The following is a 17,724-nucleotide window of genomic DNA, read 5'->3' as shown; positions in this document are numbered from 1 at the left end:
ACAGGTGCAAATGAAGGAAAAAGATTGACGATGGAGTTCTTTAAAGACATTAACTGAAACGGACAAAAGAAAGGCAGATCTAAATGTATAAGAACGAGAAGTATTGGAGTAATTGAAAAAATTTTATTAATTAAAAATTTTATTAATTAAAGATGCTTGATGTTTAAGGAATTGCTGTTAGGAGGAAATTGTTGTTAGGATATTGATGTTAGGAAGTACTAGTGACGCCCAGTGGCTGAAAAAGGCGTGTAAATGTGTGGAGGATGGAAACATTCCAAAGAGAAGGATGAAATGTATAATTATTACTTTCTAGAAGGTGTAAGGTAACAGTGATTAAGAATAACTAGCCTTAACATATTGCCAGATTCTTCTTCCAAGTGCTGAACCAAGGATAAACCCCGGTGCAGTAGGGAACTTCCTTAGCACCATAGTATCAACCACTTCATGTCACTATGCTGAAGCTTGCCACCTACAAGTCGACCCGCTCATGCATCCATTGCCCCACTCACCTCTTCCCTACGCTCACAAACACATACACACATACTCCACTAACTTGATTTGAGTCCGCTGTACGCTAATACCTCTTCTATATCATCCAGCCAAGCCCTTCTGGGACTTATTTTCTTCTTTTCAGTCAAAACGTCCGAGTTATACACATTTTTTCCACCAACTTATCGCCTCCAATAATCATCTCTCGACTAAACCACCTCAAATCACATAAGTGATCTATCTCTCATGTATGTTAACCTACTGATTAGGCCCACTCGTCTAACCGCTTCTTTATTCCACCTAAATCCATTTTTTTTTTTTTTTTTTTTTTACTTTCAGATTCCATCATTTTCACCATCCACACTTTATATTCGTGAGGAGCGTTTAATTTAAACAAATATTATCATTTATATAAATGAGTATTTGTCTGCGAGCTATTTAACATTACCCTGATAAGAGCTATCGGAATTTAAATAACTTACCGTCACTTTACACATAGTATATTAACTTTCATTGTGACAGATATCTTTTGCGACCTAGAAATTTAATAGGATAATCCCAGCTAATTACAAACTAACAAAGATAAGGAACTCGCTATTTGAGACGAGCAACAAAGATTGATGGCCAATTAAAGTGGTGTCTGAGAGATATATAGTTCCGCTGACTACTCTGGTATCTAACTTTACTAATAGATAATTTTTAGTTTTCTGTAAAAGAAAACTATTGAGTTGGCTATTTGTCTGTCCGTCCGCACTTTTTCTGTCCGGCCACAGATCTTGAAAACTACTGAGGCTAGAGGGCTGCAAATTGGTATGTTGATCATCCATCCTCCAATTATCAAACATACCATACTGCAGACCTCTAGACTCAGCAGTTTTTATTTCATTTAAGGTTAAAGTTAGCCATAATCGTGCGTCTGGCACCGCTATTGGTGCCAACGACACAGGCCACCACCGGGCCGTGGCTAAAAGTTTTATGGGCCACGGCTGAGAGTTTCGTGGGCCGTGGCTGAGAGTTTCATACAGCATTTTACGCTGTAGAGAAAACTCGACTGCGCCGAAGAAACTTCGGCTCATATTTTACTTGTTTATGATTTCATTAAACATAGCATCAGCGTTAAGTATAAGAGGAGACTGTCTCTGAATGAAATAGACAAGGAACTAAGAAATTATGCTCGTAAAAAAAAAAAAGAAAATCCTGTTACCAAACTGAACCAGAGTTACCAGAAACATGTGTTTCCCTGCGGACAATACTCATATCTGTATGCGAGAGACGTACTCAACTTGCCCCCGGCTGAATATCCTTGCTTTCTAGCTCTACTAAAACGTAATCTCTACAAAGAGGAACTTGATTCAGATTTCACAGAAATCATTCCAAGTGGCTCTTGAATAGTTACATGTGACTTCCAAGGCCGAAATCCTTGCAGCGGAAGCTACTGACGCGATCAGGAACTGTCGAACAATAATGCGGCTCTCGTCCAATCCTACACATTGGCGGGAATCTGGGGAGAACCAGCCCAGCCTCATTCTTGAGACGAAGCTAATTCGAATTTTGCATGACAATGGGAGACTGAAGACCCGAAGTGAATTACTGTTATTCCTGCTGGTGCAATTTAGATCTGGCCGACCTCCGTGGGTTTTCAACGCGGAAATGGTTGAGCTCAGCAATCCTCCCCAATGTAATGGAGATATGTTTTTCTAGAATAGTCGACTTGGGATATTATTATTATTATTATTATTATTATTATTATTATTATTATTATTATTATTATTATTATTATTATAGGAGTAGTGAGGAAGAAAAATTGTTTATAGCTGTGCAACTTATTTGCATTCCGAGATAGAATTAATCTAAATGATTTCCCTTTGTTACAAGATGGTTCCAGGAAAACACTCAATAACATGGATGTTAAATACCAATAGACTAGTTTCGTATGCCCGTAGATTACTTGAATTGACAGGCATAGGCATTGGATTTTTGAAAACCGAGCTCTTAAGCCATTGCGTAACGAGGAGGGTGAGAAAAAAGCATTTGCGAGATCGGGATTCCCAGGGTATATAGCTTATCTGTGATACTGATCAGTGTATTCGGCTTGCAAGGAGATAGGGAAGCTTCTGAGATAATTGGATTGCCTTTCTTATCTGTCTCAGGAAGATTTCAATTAGTCTTTGGAAAGGCAATTTACGTTAGCAGCCTTGATCATAATCACACAAACGAGATATTTATCAGCCGTATAATAACGGTAGTCAATGAGGAGCTCTAGATAATTATATTATTTTTTTTCTTTGAGTAGAAAATTGTGATTGTTTACTGTACGGTCTCTGGTGTTTGATTTTATTTCATTTTTGTTAGTTTACTGTTTGTCTTTTGGCTAAAAAACATCGAAACTTGGTTTGCCACCTGAAAAGAATGATTGCTTTTGTATTTACCTTTAGAAGTGACGCTAGACAATTTCCTTGGAAATATCAAGATGTGATTTGGCAATACAAAGGAGGGGAGAGAGCTCAAGCTTCGAAAAACAAAGGAACTAGCTTTTAGCACTGTCACCTGAATTTTTCTTTATCGTCGTATTTTCTATTTTTTCTTCGTTTAGCATTTCAATTGTAAAAAGACATTTACGTTAGAATATTACACTGAAGGCATACTTTTAGACTATAGTCTCTTACATAAAGGACAACAGGATGTGCAACCCTTTGATTTTATATGTAGGACAAGCAAGAACGCTTATATGAACGAAAATGTGAATTGAAATGTTTTTCGCTCAAGTGACAACAGGATGCCTAACGTGTTTTTTTTTTATTATTAATTGAAGGAGGATTGGCATATATGTATATATATGCATATATATATATATATATATATATATATATATATATATATATATATATATATATATATATATATATATATATATAAACGAAGTTTATATAAGAGGCTATCAGTCGAGAAACATGCCAAGCGCCATCCTAGTTGAAAGTGTTTTTAATTTAATTTTTTATATTTTAAAAATGGCACTTGGCATGTTTCTCGACTGAAAAGCTCATATAAAAAAAGGTCTGGAAATGAATGAGGTTAATCCCCGAAAGATGGGATAAACCTGCATCTTGAAAAAGGAGAGGCCTAGACTCAAGGACAGTGTGTGTGAGTGGAGGAAGAATTCCAGGTCGTTACCATAGAGTGAAACATTGTCCTAACCGAATATCTCGGGAATTTCTCATCTCCACATGAGCACTTAAGAATGATATAACCTTGATGATGCTTCAGGCTATATGAGTGGATCGTGCTCTCTCTCTCTCTCTCTCTCTCTCTCTCTCTCTCTCTCTCTCTCTCTCTCTCTCTCTCTCTCTTGCTTTCCTTCCTTCAACTAAATGTTGTATTATATGGGACCTATCAGAACGGTGAGTTTGGCCTAAGTAGTAACAGACTGATTCCATGAGAGAATTACTCTGCACTATAAAGGTTATGTACTCTATAAAGATATTATGTGCCTGTCAGCATGCACAAGCTGGAGCAAGCACAGATATCATTTACACCAAAATATATTGTATACACATATAAACGAAGATACATACAACACGCGCGTGAGTGTGCGTATACGTAAGAAAGTGCCGTTTAACTCCTAAGAGAACTTAGCCGATCCTTATCAAGTGTTGCCTCCTTAAAGTATAAGGAAATTGGTGTAAAAGTTTTAAACATTTCATAACACAAGAAGGTATTTTTTTGATACATTTATATTATCCATTTAGTGTACCATATCTAGATTATTTTGGCCAATTTTCCAACGACGTTCTTGTTACAAAAGAAAATATAATAAAATAGAATAGGAAAAAGCAACTAATCTTGAAGTGCTGACTCGTCTTTTTCACAGGGCGTCCCTCTGCATAATGACCCTCTGGACGGAGTATCGCTCAGTAAATCCAGTTTAACTCTGACCAGCGTCAGCAGAAAGGAGTCAGGTGCTTATACCTGTGCTGCCGCCAATTCCGAAGGCTCCTCCACCTCCAACACCATTCAGCTGGGGATCAAATGTGAGCCCTTTGAACATTTGTGGTGCTTTTGCAATGATGAAGTGTTTGGGCGTTTTGGAAAGCCATAATGTTTTGAGTTTATTTCTGTTAAATATTTGATTTGTAATAGCTTAATTAGCGGTGCTTTATTAAATATGAGGTGATCATAATTTTTGTCCTAATAATAGTGAAGATAGCCAATTATGTTAATGGCTCTTTCTCTGGACATTGTCGTCTGCTGAAATATTCTGCAATCGATTTTTGTTCTTCTCCTGAACTTCTTTCTCTTCTTAAAGTACAATCTATTGACACTTCTCTTTTACTACTATTATTTTATCTAAGTCAAAAGAGCTTTGTTTGTGGTTGTTCTTACCCTCCTCTATATTCATTTTTCTTCCTTGAAGTGCCTTCTTTCTGCTTCTGAAACTTTTGTTACTTTCTCCCATACCTTCCTTCCATATTCATGTTTCCATATATCTCTTCTTACCTTCCTTCCATTTTCATGTGTCCTTCTATCTCTTCGTTCGTCGTTTCACTTCTAAAAATCTCCCTTCTTTCATTTCGAATTTCATCTCCCGACTTCCCCTTCATTTCTCCAGATCTGCCTACGTGTGTCGAGTCCCAGCAGACGGTCTACGGTGCAGCCAGGCACGAAGACCTCCTCGTCCCCTGCCGGGTGTCCGCTCATCCTTCTCCGACGTCTTTCAGGTGAATTCGTCGGAAGTGATTCAGTTTCTCAGATCACTCGTCTTTTAACTCGGTTTTGATTCGATTTCCAGTTTCGGAGCTTTCAACCCGATTTGAATTTGAATTCCAGAGCTCTAGTTTATAACCAGATGTGGATGTGATTTTACTGCCTCTCTTTAATCTGGTTTAGATTCCTTGTAATTCTTGTAATATGTCTTTTTTTTTTTATTCTAATTTCAGTTCTGCTTCCGAGTCCCATCTTATTTGATTTGGCTTCACTACTCTGCCATAATCTTCTTTTACCTTAGTTTTCCAATCTCCTTTTTTCGTTTGCCTTTGATTTTATTCCCCGGCAAACCACTTTACGATTCCATTTTATTCCCCAGTAAACCACTTTTCGGTTCCATGTGTTCCCCAGCAAACCATTTCGATACCATTTTATTCCCCAGTAAACTGTTTTTCGACTCCATGTATTCCCCAATAAACCACTTTACCATTCAATTTTATTCACCTGTAAACCACTTTTCGATTCCATGTATTCCCCAGTAAACCACTTTACGATTCCATTTTATTTCCCAATAAATCACTTTGCGATTACATGTATTCCCAGTAAACCATTTCGATGCCATTTTATTCCCCAGTAAACCATTTTTCGATTCCATGTATTCCATAGTAAACCATTTCGTTGCCATTTTATTCCCCAGTAAACCATTTTTCGATTCCATGTATTCCCCAGTGAACCACTTTACGATTCCATTTTATTCCCCAGTAAACCACTTTTCGATTCCATGTATTCCCCAGTAAAGCATTTCGATGCCATTTTATTCTCCAGTAAACAACTTTTCGATTCAACTTTATTTCCCAGTAAACTACTTTCCGATTCCATTTATTCCCCAGAAACCACTTCGATTCCATTTTATTCCCAAGTTAACATCTTTCCGATTACATTTTATTCCCAAATAATCCTCTTTTCAATTCTATCTTGACTTCAACTTCCAGCCTATTTTTTTTTTTATTATTATTTCACCAGTGTGCCTATGTTGATAAGATTTCCCGCTCAACCACTATCAAACCAGTTTCATTTATAGTCTCTGATCTCTTTCTTTTAACTTGGTTTTAATTGAATTTCTCGGTCTCTTAAATTTAGCCTTAAGTTAGTTTCAGTGTACCGGTAGACTTCTACTAATCTCGCTTCTATTTAATATCTTTCTTGCCCAACACCCCTCTCCCCCCCACCCAGAATCTATTTTCATTTGATTTCCTTCTACCGCATGTAACTTGAATTCAGCTTGGTTCTTTAGTTACCTTTTTTGTGGGGGTTTTAATCTTAATTCCTTATCTCCCGTGTTGAACCTAATTCTGATATCTCCATCTCCCGCTTTAACCTGTTTTTAGTAATATCTCCCAAACGCATCCTTTTAGACTAGCTTTAATGCAGTTTTCACGGCATCTTTTAATATAATGTAGATTTAGCTTCCCAGTCTTCGTTTAACGATTTTTAGTTGATTTCCCAATATATATTTTTAGCCTAGATGTCAGTTTGATTTCCCGAAGATATGTCTTTATACCTGAATGCGGGTGATTTTTAAATTTTCATTTTGGCCTTCCAGCCTTCCACCTAGCGCTGATTCAATTTGGCAACCGTACCCTTTTAACCTAGACGGATTTTTGTCAACCTTATTTCGATTTTATTCTTGATCTCCCTCTTTTAACCAGATTTCAATACACCCTAGTTCTCAAAAATGCCTGTGAAAGGGAGGGTCATTTGCTGTCAAAGGAAGGCGTTCTTTTACGCAATATGGACTCTGGCCGTGTTTTAAATCTCGTTAGGTATATGCCTCTTTTGCCTTATCGCAGAGGTAGTTATGAATTTTCAGATTCCGAGTTGTGGTTGAAGGTTGATGGTACGAGTAATCATTTATTTAAATCATGACTAAAAGAAAATAGAAACATAAAGATTTGAAACCGTAGTGGCATAATATAGTAGTAATAATAGTGAGTATAGCAGCATTTGTCCTTAAAACGCTTTTATTCATATTCTTCTCTATATCTTTAGTTTAAAGCGATATTTTCGTATAAATAAATTATATATATATATATATATATATATATATATATATATATATATATATATATATATATATATATATATATATATATATATATATATATATATATATATATATATATATATATATAATTTATTTATACAATATTAATTTATTTATATATATAAAATATATATATATATAAACTAAAAGATAAAGATAAGAATATATAAAAGAATTTTTTATAGGAAAATATGCTATAAACTAAATATAAAGATATATAATAGGAAAAGAGCGTTTTATATACAATATGCTATATATATATATATATATATATATATATATATATATATATATATATATATATATATATATATATATATATGTATATATGTATATATATATATTTTCTACGATAACAGGTGGGCCATGAACAGCTCAACAGGCTTAGTAGATTTAGCCCTAAATCTGTACAACAGCAGCGGAAGAGCCAGCATCTTGCGGTATACACCAAAGACTCACCATGACTTCAGGGGACCTCCTGTGCTGGGCCATCAATGACCTGGGACTTCAGAAAGATCCCTGCGTTTTCAGCATTATCCCTGCTGGTAAGGAAAATTAACTCTCCCCCCTCTCTCTCTCTCTCCTCTCTCTCTCTTTGAAAATACACACACACACACACACACACACACACACACACACATATATATATATATATATATATATATATATATATATATATATATATATATATATATATATATATATATATATATATATACATATATATATATATATATATATATATATATATATATATATATATATATATACATACATACAGATAGATAGATATATACTGGCTGACTAACCTGGCGCTGCCCAGGAAAACTCTGGATAACAACTGGTAAACTCTCTCTCTCTCTCTCTCTCTCTCTCTCTCTCTCTCTCTCTCTCCTCCCAACACCCCTCTACTCTTTCTCACTTCCTCTCCCAGCATTTTTGACATTTTAAATTTCACCCCTTCTCACCAACCATTCCTATCGGTGCTGAACTTGGACTCAAAGGGCATCAGGAGTGTCACTATTCATCTCAGTGACCTTGAAAATTATGGCTTAGACACTAATATCTGTCATTTTTAACATTTTATTTTTGACCTCTTCTCACCCTTCCTTCCTACTGGGGATGAACTTGGACTTAAAGGAAATCAGGAGTGTCACTATTCATCTCAGTGACCTTGAAAACTATGGATTAGACACTAATATCTGTTTTCAGTTATTTTTACATGTCACACCCTTCTCACACCCTCTTCATATTGGGGCTGAACTTAGACTTAAATGGCACTGGGAGTGTCACTATTCACCTCAGCGACCTCGAAAACTGTGGATTAGAACTAATATCTGGCATTTTTGGTTATTAATACATGTCACCTCATTCCCACCCCTTTTCATCCCCCTTTCCTATCGGGGCTGAACTTGGACTTGAAAGGCATCAGGAGTGTCACTGTTCATCTCAATGACCTCGAAAACTGTGGATTAGACACTAATATCTGCCGTTTTTGGTTATTTTTACATATCACCCCCATCCCACCCCTTCTCACCCCTCCTTCCTATCGGACCTGAATTTGGACTTAAGGGGCATCGGAAGTATCACTATTCATCTCAGCAGTCTCGAAAAGTATGGATTAGACATTAATATCTGCATTTTCGGTTATTTGTACATGTCACCCCCTTCCAACCCTTCTCACCCCTCCTTCCTATCGGGGCTGAACTTGGACTTGAATGGCATTGGGAGTGTCGCTATCCATCTCAGTGGCCTCGAAAACTATGGATTAGAAACTAATATCTGTCGTTTTCGGTTATTTGTACGTGCCAGTCCCTTCCCATCCCCACCCCCTTTGGTGCCAGTGATGTTTTACCCCCACAGTATTCTTTCTCAGATATACATACCAAGTTTGGTTGAAATTGCTCATTGCATTTCAGAGTTATGCTGGAACATACACACACACATACATACATACATTCATTTTTATATTATATATATACTGTATATATACACACACACACACACACACACATATATATATATATATATATATATATATATATATATATATATATATATATATATATATATATATATATATATATTTAGAGAGAGAGAGAGAGAGAGAGAGAGAGAGAGAGAGAGAGAGAGAGAGCGTATGTTTTTGTGTTAAATTAAACATACTATAAGATATTGACCAACTTTGCCCATAGTTATTTTTTTATGCACTTTTAAATTTATCATCTGTTTCAGGATGTATTTACGCGTCATTTTACTGAAATGTTAAGAGCATTGCTAGCCTTCGATGCTTGCATGTGAATAATTCGTGATGAAGTTTGTCTCCAAGGGAACGAAAACGAAACCAAAACTTTTCTCTCCTTAACAGCTAAGCCCGAGGCTGTGTCAGGTTGTGTGGCGGAGCGCAACTCCACAATGCCAGCATCCTACCTTGTGGTATCCTGCGTCCCTGGTTGGAATGGAGGTCTGAACCAGTCCTTCACCCTCGAGGTGAGGCAAGCAGCCCACGAGGTCGTCCTAGATGAGTTTCGCCATGCGGCAGAACCCTTCTTCATAATTACCGGGTGAGTAATAGAGGATAGACCACCAATTTCCGGACCGTGTTCAGGGCGATTATACTTTAAGAAGATTGTGGTGCAGATATTACGAGTACATTTATCTTTATATTCATTTAGCGTATAATTCACTGAATATGAATCTTTCTTAATTATCTGTTTTATAATTCGAATCACGTTTATCTTTATATTTATTTACCATTCAGTTCAACTAATTGCCTCTCGATATGATTTTGAAAAGATTTGGGATGATACGCGAAACAACCCGTAATTTTGAGGGATTTTTATTATAATACTTGCGAGATGGCGCGCGCTACGCTGCGCGCGGGCAGGAGGGCAGTTGAAGGACTCCCTGTATAAACGTGGCTGCCAGTCGTGAACTGGGTCCTTCGTCGCACTGCATTTGATTTTTCTATGGGAAACACAATTTCAAAACAAAACCCATGATTCACAACACACAATGGAGCATAGTAAATTAATTGACAACTGGATAGTTGCAGGCATTTTGGAAGAGCTGATGGGCGTACAGACACACAAGCCTTCATATATATATATATATATATATATATATATATATATATATATATATATATATATATATATATATATATATATATATATATATATATATATATATATATATATATATATATATATATATATATATGTATGTATATATATATATATATATATATATATATATATATATATATATATATATATATATATATATATATGTATGTATATATATATATATATATATATAATATATATATATATATATATATATATATATATATATATATATATATATAACCATAATCATAATCACAATGACACGTGGCTTATTTATGTGCAACTTTCAACGGGGAAAGGATTAACTCCCAGTGTCTCAATTTCCCTGTTATAAAGTACTACATATATATATATATATATATATATATATATATATATATATATATATATATATATATATATATATATATTAACTTTATCCCATACACAATTGTTCTGTACATTAGTAGAATTGTACGGATACTTGATAATGTGGACTGTTTGTCCAAGAAAGCTTGTAACTTTTTCTGAATAAATACTCCATTAGATACCATCCAGTTTGAATGAGGTCCTTTTCGTAATATATATATATATATATATATATATATATATATATATATATATATATATATATATATATATATATATATATATATATATATATATATATATATATTTCTAGTGTTGTCTGAAAAACTCACGTTCCTTTTTTCTATGCTTTTAGGGTGAAACTGGGGATAGAATACACTTTGACGGTGACAGCTGCCAACAGCCGGGGTTCGAGTCCACCAACCACCATATCATACACCGCCCGAGCCGCGTCGGCAGATAAGGTCGTTTCGCCCCACTCCCACAACCTCCTCCTGACGCTGGCACCCTTCTTGGTGCTCCTCATGGGCGTGCTTGTGGCAGTATCAGCGTGTGTGGGCGTTGGTGTTATCATGGCTCGCAAAGGAAGGCAGAGGAAGAACGGGGCACAAATTCTATACGCAGGGCCTTTGAAAGATACCCACGAAGGCCACGATGCCCATACGCTCATTTGCGTCAACAAAGGTAGGACGGTGTTGAAATTTTGGAAGGTTTGTCTGAATCTACCGATATCGATTTTAAAAAGGCGAGTGTATCATTTTCTTAGAAATCATTTCCCAAAATTTCATTTTGTTCCTTCAGGTCTACTATACGTATATATATATATATATATATATATATATATATATATATATATATATATATATATATATTTTTTTTTTTTTTTTTTTTTTTTTTTTTTTTTTTTTTTTGGCCTATCCTGTCACCTTCCCACAAAAAAAGAGCGAAGATTCTGATTTCGTGGTGAACTCTCATGTCCACTTTTTAGTCATTTACATAATTAGTAAAGACTTTTCGTCATCTTTGAATACCCCTTAGTAATGTAATACTCAGCTGAGTTCAAAGTAGTAACCTAGGCATATATGAAAATGAACAAAAATCTCGTCCACAAACTGCCACATTCGTGAATTTATGACTGCCTTTGCCTACCCACACACACACACACACACACACACATATATATATATATATATATATATATATATATATATATATATATATATATATATATATATATATATATATATATATATATATATATATACAGAGAGAGAGAGAGAGAGAGAGAGAGAGAGAGAGAGGAGAGAGAGAGATGGTGGTGATTTAGAAACTAGACTGTTATTTTATGTTAGCGTTGGAGAACTGTCATCACGCTCATAATAAATAAGGAATATATTTTTGGCATGATGGTATAAGGAAGATCCTGCAATGTAATCTAAAGGAACTTTAGTTATTTATTTCTTTGTTTTGTTCAATTTTGCTTTTTGTAAAAACGATGTAGACTAAAAAGGATATCTATGGATACATAATTTGTGGTTAAGAGGTAATTTTTGCACGTTACGGGGCTCTAAGGAAGACATTGTGACCACACGAACATGGCTATAACAAGATTCTCAATCTGTTTTTTTTTTTTTTAATGTCCCTTCGAGAAGCAAACAGCTGAGAAATACGGCCAGAAAATATGTAAATGAACAAAATTCACGAAAATTTCTTGAAATGGCTAACGGAACACTCACTGTTAATGTTTTTTCCTGATATATATATATATATATATATATATATATATATATATATATATATATATATATATATATATATATATATATATATATATATATATATATATATATATATATATATATATATATATATATATATATATATATATATATACCAAAAATTAAATAATTTTAATTTTAGAGTAATAAAATAGCTATGGCAGATGGATTTTCGTTTTTCTGTACAGACAAATTATATAAACAAAGATACTGAATTCCAAATTTATCGAATTGAATTGAATGTAGAATTTAGGCCCAAGGCCAAGCACTGGGACCTATGAGGTCATTCAGCGCTGAAATGGAAGTTGGCAGTAAAAGGTCTGAAATGTGTAATAGGAGGAAAACCTAGTAGTTGCACTATGAATCAATTGTTAGGAGGGGGTGGAAAGTAAGATGGAAGAAAAAGAACATGAAAGGAGGTACAATAAAAGAAACCAAAGGGGCCGAAGGCACGCTGCAAAAGAACCTTAAGCAATGCCTACAGTGCACCGCACGAGGTGCAGTGACGGCACTATCCCCCTACGGAGTCCAACTCTTATCTACTTTTAATTTTGTAGATAGATGGATTTTTCTGTGGTGAGTACTCACCACTTTCACTGTAACATTGGATACGATGTATGGAGATGTATGGGATTATCAGAGTCTGGGGTGCGCACTCTTATGAGTTTGGTGCATCTATGTACATACTGATATATTGATATATATGTGTTTGTGACTACCCTACGTCTGTAGCAGTGCATTTGATGTTTGGAGAGGTATGTGGTTGCGTGAGGCTGTGGGTGTTCACTCTTATGAGTGGGTGTGTCTGTGCGTACATGCGTATACGGCTGCTGTACATTCACAAAAAAAAAAAAAAAAATGCGCCGAAGTTTCCTCGGCTCGATCGAGTTTTTTTGTATAGCCGCTACAGCGTATAATCAAGGCCACCGGTATAATGCTGTATGAGCCACGGTCCATGAAACTTTAACCACGGCCCGGTGGTGGCTTGTCGTATACCGTTGCCAGAAGAACGATTATGGCTAACTTTAAATAAAATAAAAACAACTGAGGCTAAAGGGCTGCAATTTGGTATGTTTGATGATTGGAGGGTGGATGATCAACATACCAATTTGCAGTCCTCTAGCCTTAGTAGTTTTTAAGATCTGAGGGCGGACAGAAAAAAGTGCAGACGGACAGACTTAGGCCGGCGCAATAGTTTTCTTTTACAGAAAACTAGAAAGATTCACACGACGTATCAAGCACGAGAGAAAAGTATTGTTATGTTCCTTGTAATTACCATAATTCATTCTTATCACCATTTTCTCTTCTCAAGCAATACTGTCTACGCATGGACAACAACTCTGGAGTTCTAATTATACAAATGTCTGCTTAACAAACAGTAAATGTTCTCCTTTTACGAAGCCCGCTGAGTCACCTTATTTTTCCACTAATTTTAACTGCCATGCAACTGCGAAAGTAACTTTCTTTGTTGTTGTATTTTCTTGCTCAAGGAAATACGGACAGAGACGCAGTGTGAAGTGCTGATAAGAAAAGAGATTTGCTAAAAGCTGTCAGGATGTTCAAATTGAGAGGGGAGATTGCGTAAGATTTTGAAGAGAGGCGGGACGTGGGGTGACTTTTGGTGCTGAAGCGTGTCTTAGGCTAGAGAGAGATATATCATCCTTATTCTCTAATGTTAATAGCAGAAGGAATTATGAAAAGAACTTGAGAAAAGAGGGGAAAACCAAATGGGAAGAAATGAAATCATATATGAGAAAAGCCTTTATTACGGAAGTGAAGTTCAGTGCCAGAGTGTGTAAATCAGTGAGAAAAGGTCGAACTGTCAGGAGCATTTTTGGATATAATAAATGTAGAAGAAACTGAAATCGTGATAAACTTGAGTGTACAAAAACTAGGCAAAAGTTAGCATAGGAGAAAGACATTTATCAGAATACTGAGATGATAGGAATATGTTGAGAGAATGTATGAGGCTAAGTTTGTGACAAAGGCATATGAGTTGGAGAACTTAGAAGGTAAAAGGACTGAACACCAAGAGCGTGCAGGGTTGATGGTGGTCCATAAGTATTAAAATGAAACAGCATTTAGAATTTTAGATTGACTAAACGAACGTGCCCATGAGAATGAATGCATGTCTTTTTTTATTTGTTTATTTATTTTTCACAGCAGTGGCTCATCATCTTTATTCTTCTCTCTCTCTCTCTCTCTCTCTCTCTCTCTCTCTCTCTCTCTCTCTCTCTCTCTCTCTATATATATATGTATATATATATATATATATATATATATATATATATATTTATATATATAAATACATATATGTGACTATTTATCACATCACCGTGATTCATATACAATCAGACTGAAATTCACTCTACACCAAGTTGATAATAAGTCCACCGTCCCGTGGGATCAGTGACGGACAGGGTTGAGTGTGGCCGACTGTTAGTGTCACTGTATCCTGATTCCTCGTCCGTCGCTGGTCTGATCCCACGGGACGGTGGAGTAAAATATATTACCTGAAAATTGAATATTAAAGGACGTTTGTAGCTTTCTGATAATACATATATGTATGTATATATATATATATATATATATATATATATATATATATATATATATATATATATATATATATATATATATGAATTTTAGATTGACCCGGCATAAAACGTCCGTACCGTCCAAAGCTTGGACCAAGGTGCCCATGACGAATGAATATTATATGATCAGGCTGGAGACACTGCAGACAACTTTGATAATCCACTGCATGTTGAATGTTTTTTCTTTTAGTCCAAATCTGAGCTCAGGAAATTATTTATTCAGTTACGTAAGTTGACTTTGGGCTTTGATTCATGATACTTGATTTTGTTTTGGAAGAATAACTCATACTTTATGTCACTTTGTCTCTCTCTCTCTCTCTCTCTCTCTCTCTCTCTCTCTCTCTCTCTCTCTCTCTCTCTATATATATATATATATATATATATATATATATATATATATATATATATGTGTGTGTGTGTGTGTGTGTGTGTGTGTGTGTGTGTGTGTGTGTGTGTAAAAGGACAGACTGTCTTTAAAATGACAGTATATTACCAAATTTTGAAACGATTGAATGACTGATTGATTTCAAATCACACATTGCAGATTGCGAGAAAGAGGAGCTGCCAGAGAAGAAAGGGTCTCCAGGGTCGTTCTACGTGAATCCTGGGTCACTTCTGAATAATGTAAGTGATCTCACACCAGTGAAAGAAATGGCAAATAGGTTATGACAAAAATTTTTGAAAAATAAAAAAAATGTACTCCTTCAAAGTGGCTTGAGCGAGTTCTTGTCTTGTCCACTCTTTGTTTACTTCCTCAGCATTTTTATTTATTTACAGACCTAGGCAAATGAAATGTATTATGATTTTTTAAACTGATTGCGTATGAAATAATAACATGTACTCTCACAAGAATTCATGAACAGTCGGTCTGTCCTAGTTAAGACTCTTGTATTGTGTTTAGATATCTCGTCCATTCCTTTATATAGTGAACCTCCTTTCTCAGATAAATATCTGGCTCAGTTCTATTCCATTCAGTTTCGAGAGATGGTAATATTGTTCATGCAATTTCATTTTTTCAGCTGGAAACTGATATGGACAGAAAAGTTTAAAAAGTAAAAAAAAACAAAGAGAAGTAAAAATAGCCGACACTAATGATTGTTGATATTGATTTCATTATTCTATTATTATACATATTTTACTACAAACACAACGTCACACACACACACGAACCGTCTCTAACTCTCTCTCTCTCTCTCTCTCATATCAAGTCTGGAGGCCTTGGCGCACAAGAGACAGACGTCCTCCTGCGGGATCGCTTGGCACCCATGAACGGAATGGCCACGATGGTGGGGCGGGCGCCCCTAGCTTCGACGGATTCCCTCGGAAGGTACTCCACGCACTCCTCCATCTGCACGACGTCCTCCAAAACGTCCAGATCGTCTAGGGCTTCGTCCTCCACGGTGGCCCTGAATCCAGACTACCTGGCGAGGGAGGAAGCTGCCGCAGCCGCTGCTGCAGTGGCCGTCGCAGGAGATTCTGCTTGCACGCCCTTGGTGGCTCTGCCCAAAGAGAGTTCCGTCTAGTTGTCTACATTTCTTTTCTTTTCTCGTGTTCAAAAGAAAAGTGAATCAATGAATATATACAACGCGTATTTACTTCTAGTGGGCATAAGTGGTTTCTCAAGTGGCGTAGAAAATAAGAGCCATTAGATGTCGCCGAGTGGTCAAAAGGCACTCGGCTCTTGGACCTGCTGATTAACGCAGATTTCAGACTACACATTTCTTAATGAGTGAAATGGAATGAATAAGACACGAACATGTTTCCAAATCCGGTGAACAAAATAAAGGAAACAAAGTGACAGGAAAATGACTTGATCTTTGTTTGAAAATGCATTGCTGTAACAGACAAGCGCTTGGAGTCAATGCAAGTGTAATTTTCGTCTTCCCAATGTACTGCATTAAACGTGGTTTTGACGCTGAGGTCCAAGGGAGGTCACATTCGAGTTTTACTTCTGTGAAGTGTTTCAGAAAATTATTACTGGTGCTATTCCATAGATTAGAAGAATGGAGATCAAACAGGTGAAGAAGGCAAGGCAAAGGAAAAATCATTAGTCGGTGAAAAGAAATATATATTAAGGAAGACAATTCAGTTAAACGAAAACGTGAGAGTTAGAGGAAGTGCAGATTATTTATACGAACTTAAAAAAAATAGATATATATACATACATATATATACTATATACATATATATATATATATATATATATATATATATATATATATATATATATATATATATATATATATCATGGAAGTAAGCCGACCACGACTTGTTTATTATGAAGCATTCCATGATTACGTGTTATTCCGAAGACAATCGTTTAAATGTGTGGCTGATGAAGCCTAAACTGTGATTAATTTAAAGCATGAAGTTAGTGGCGTCACAAAGCAATTTCCACGTGTTGTTTGAAGATATATAATAACCTATAGATTCTTACCGTGCTTCTGCATAGGTGTTACTGTTATCATATGGGGAGACCCGGATGTAACGGAATGTTTGTGTATTTGTGTGAATTTATACATTTACACATACATGTATACGTACAACTGCCATATACATGTAGGTGTATGAATATA

The 17,724-nt window shown here is 35.7% G+C and overlaps 1 protein-coding gene across 1 annotated transcript in view; it reads left to right on the top strand.

Annotated features, from left to right (window-relative positions):
• LOC136830561 (protein turtle homolog B-like) overlaps positions 1-17,724 on the top strand; it is a 115,296-nt gene extending 97,572 nt beyond the window's left edge. The window contains 8 exon segments of the mRNA XM_067090075.1: positions 4,358-4,517; positions 5,096-5,204; positions 7,654-7,762; positions 7,764-7,839; positions 9,663-9,858; positions 11,129-11,457; positions 15,693-15,772; positions 16,357-17,724. Of these exon segments, the coding sequence (XP_066946176.1) occupies positions 4,358-4,517; positions 5,096-5,204; positions 7,654-7,762; positions 7,764-7,839; positions 9,663-9,858; positions 11,129-11,457; positions 15,693-15,772; positions 16,357-16,671 (1,374 nt within the window). The 3' untranslated portion in view covers positions 16,672-17,724.

Source organism: Macrobrachium rosenbergii, chromosome 4 (assembly GCF_040412425.1).
Source record: "Macrobrachium rosenbergii isolate ZJJX-2024 chromosome 4, ASM4041242v1, whole genome shotgun sequence".
In the NCBI taxonomy this organism is placed as follows: Eukaryota; Metazoa; Arthropoda; class Malacostraca; order Decapoda; family Palaemonidae; genus Macrobrachium; species Macrobrachium rosenbergii.
This window is presented reverse-complemented; position numbering and strand designations above follow the sequence as displayed.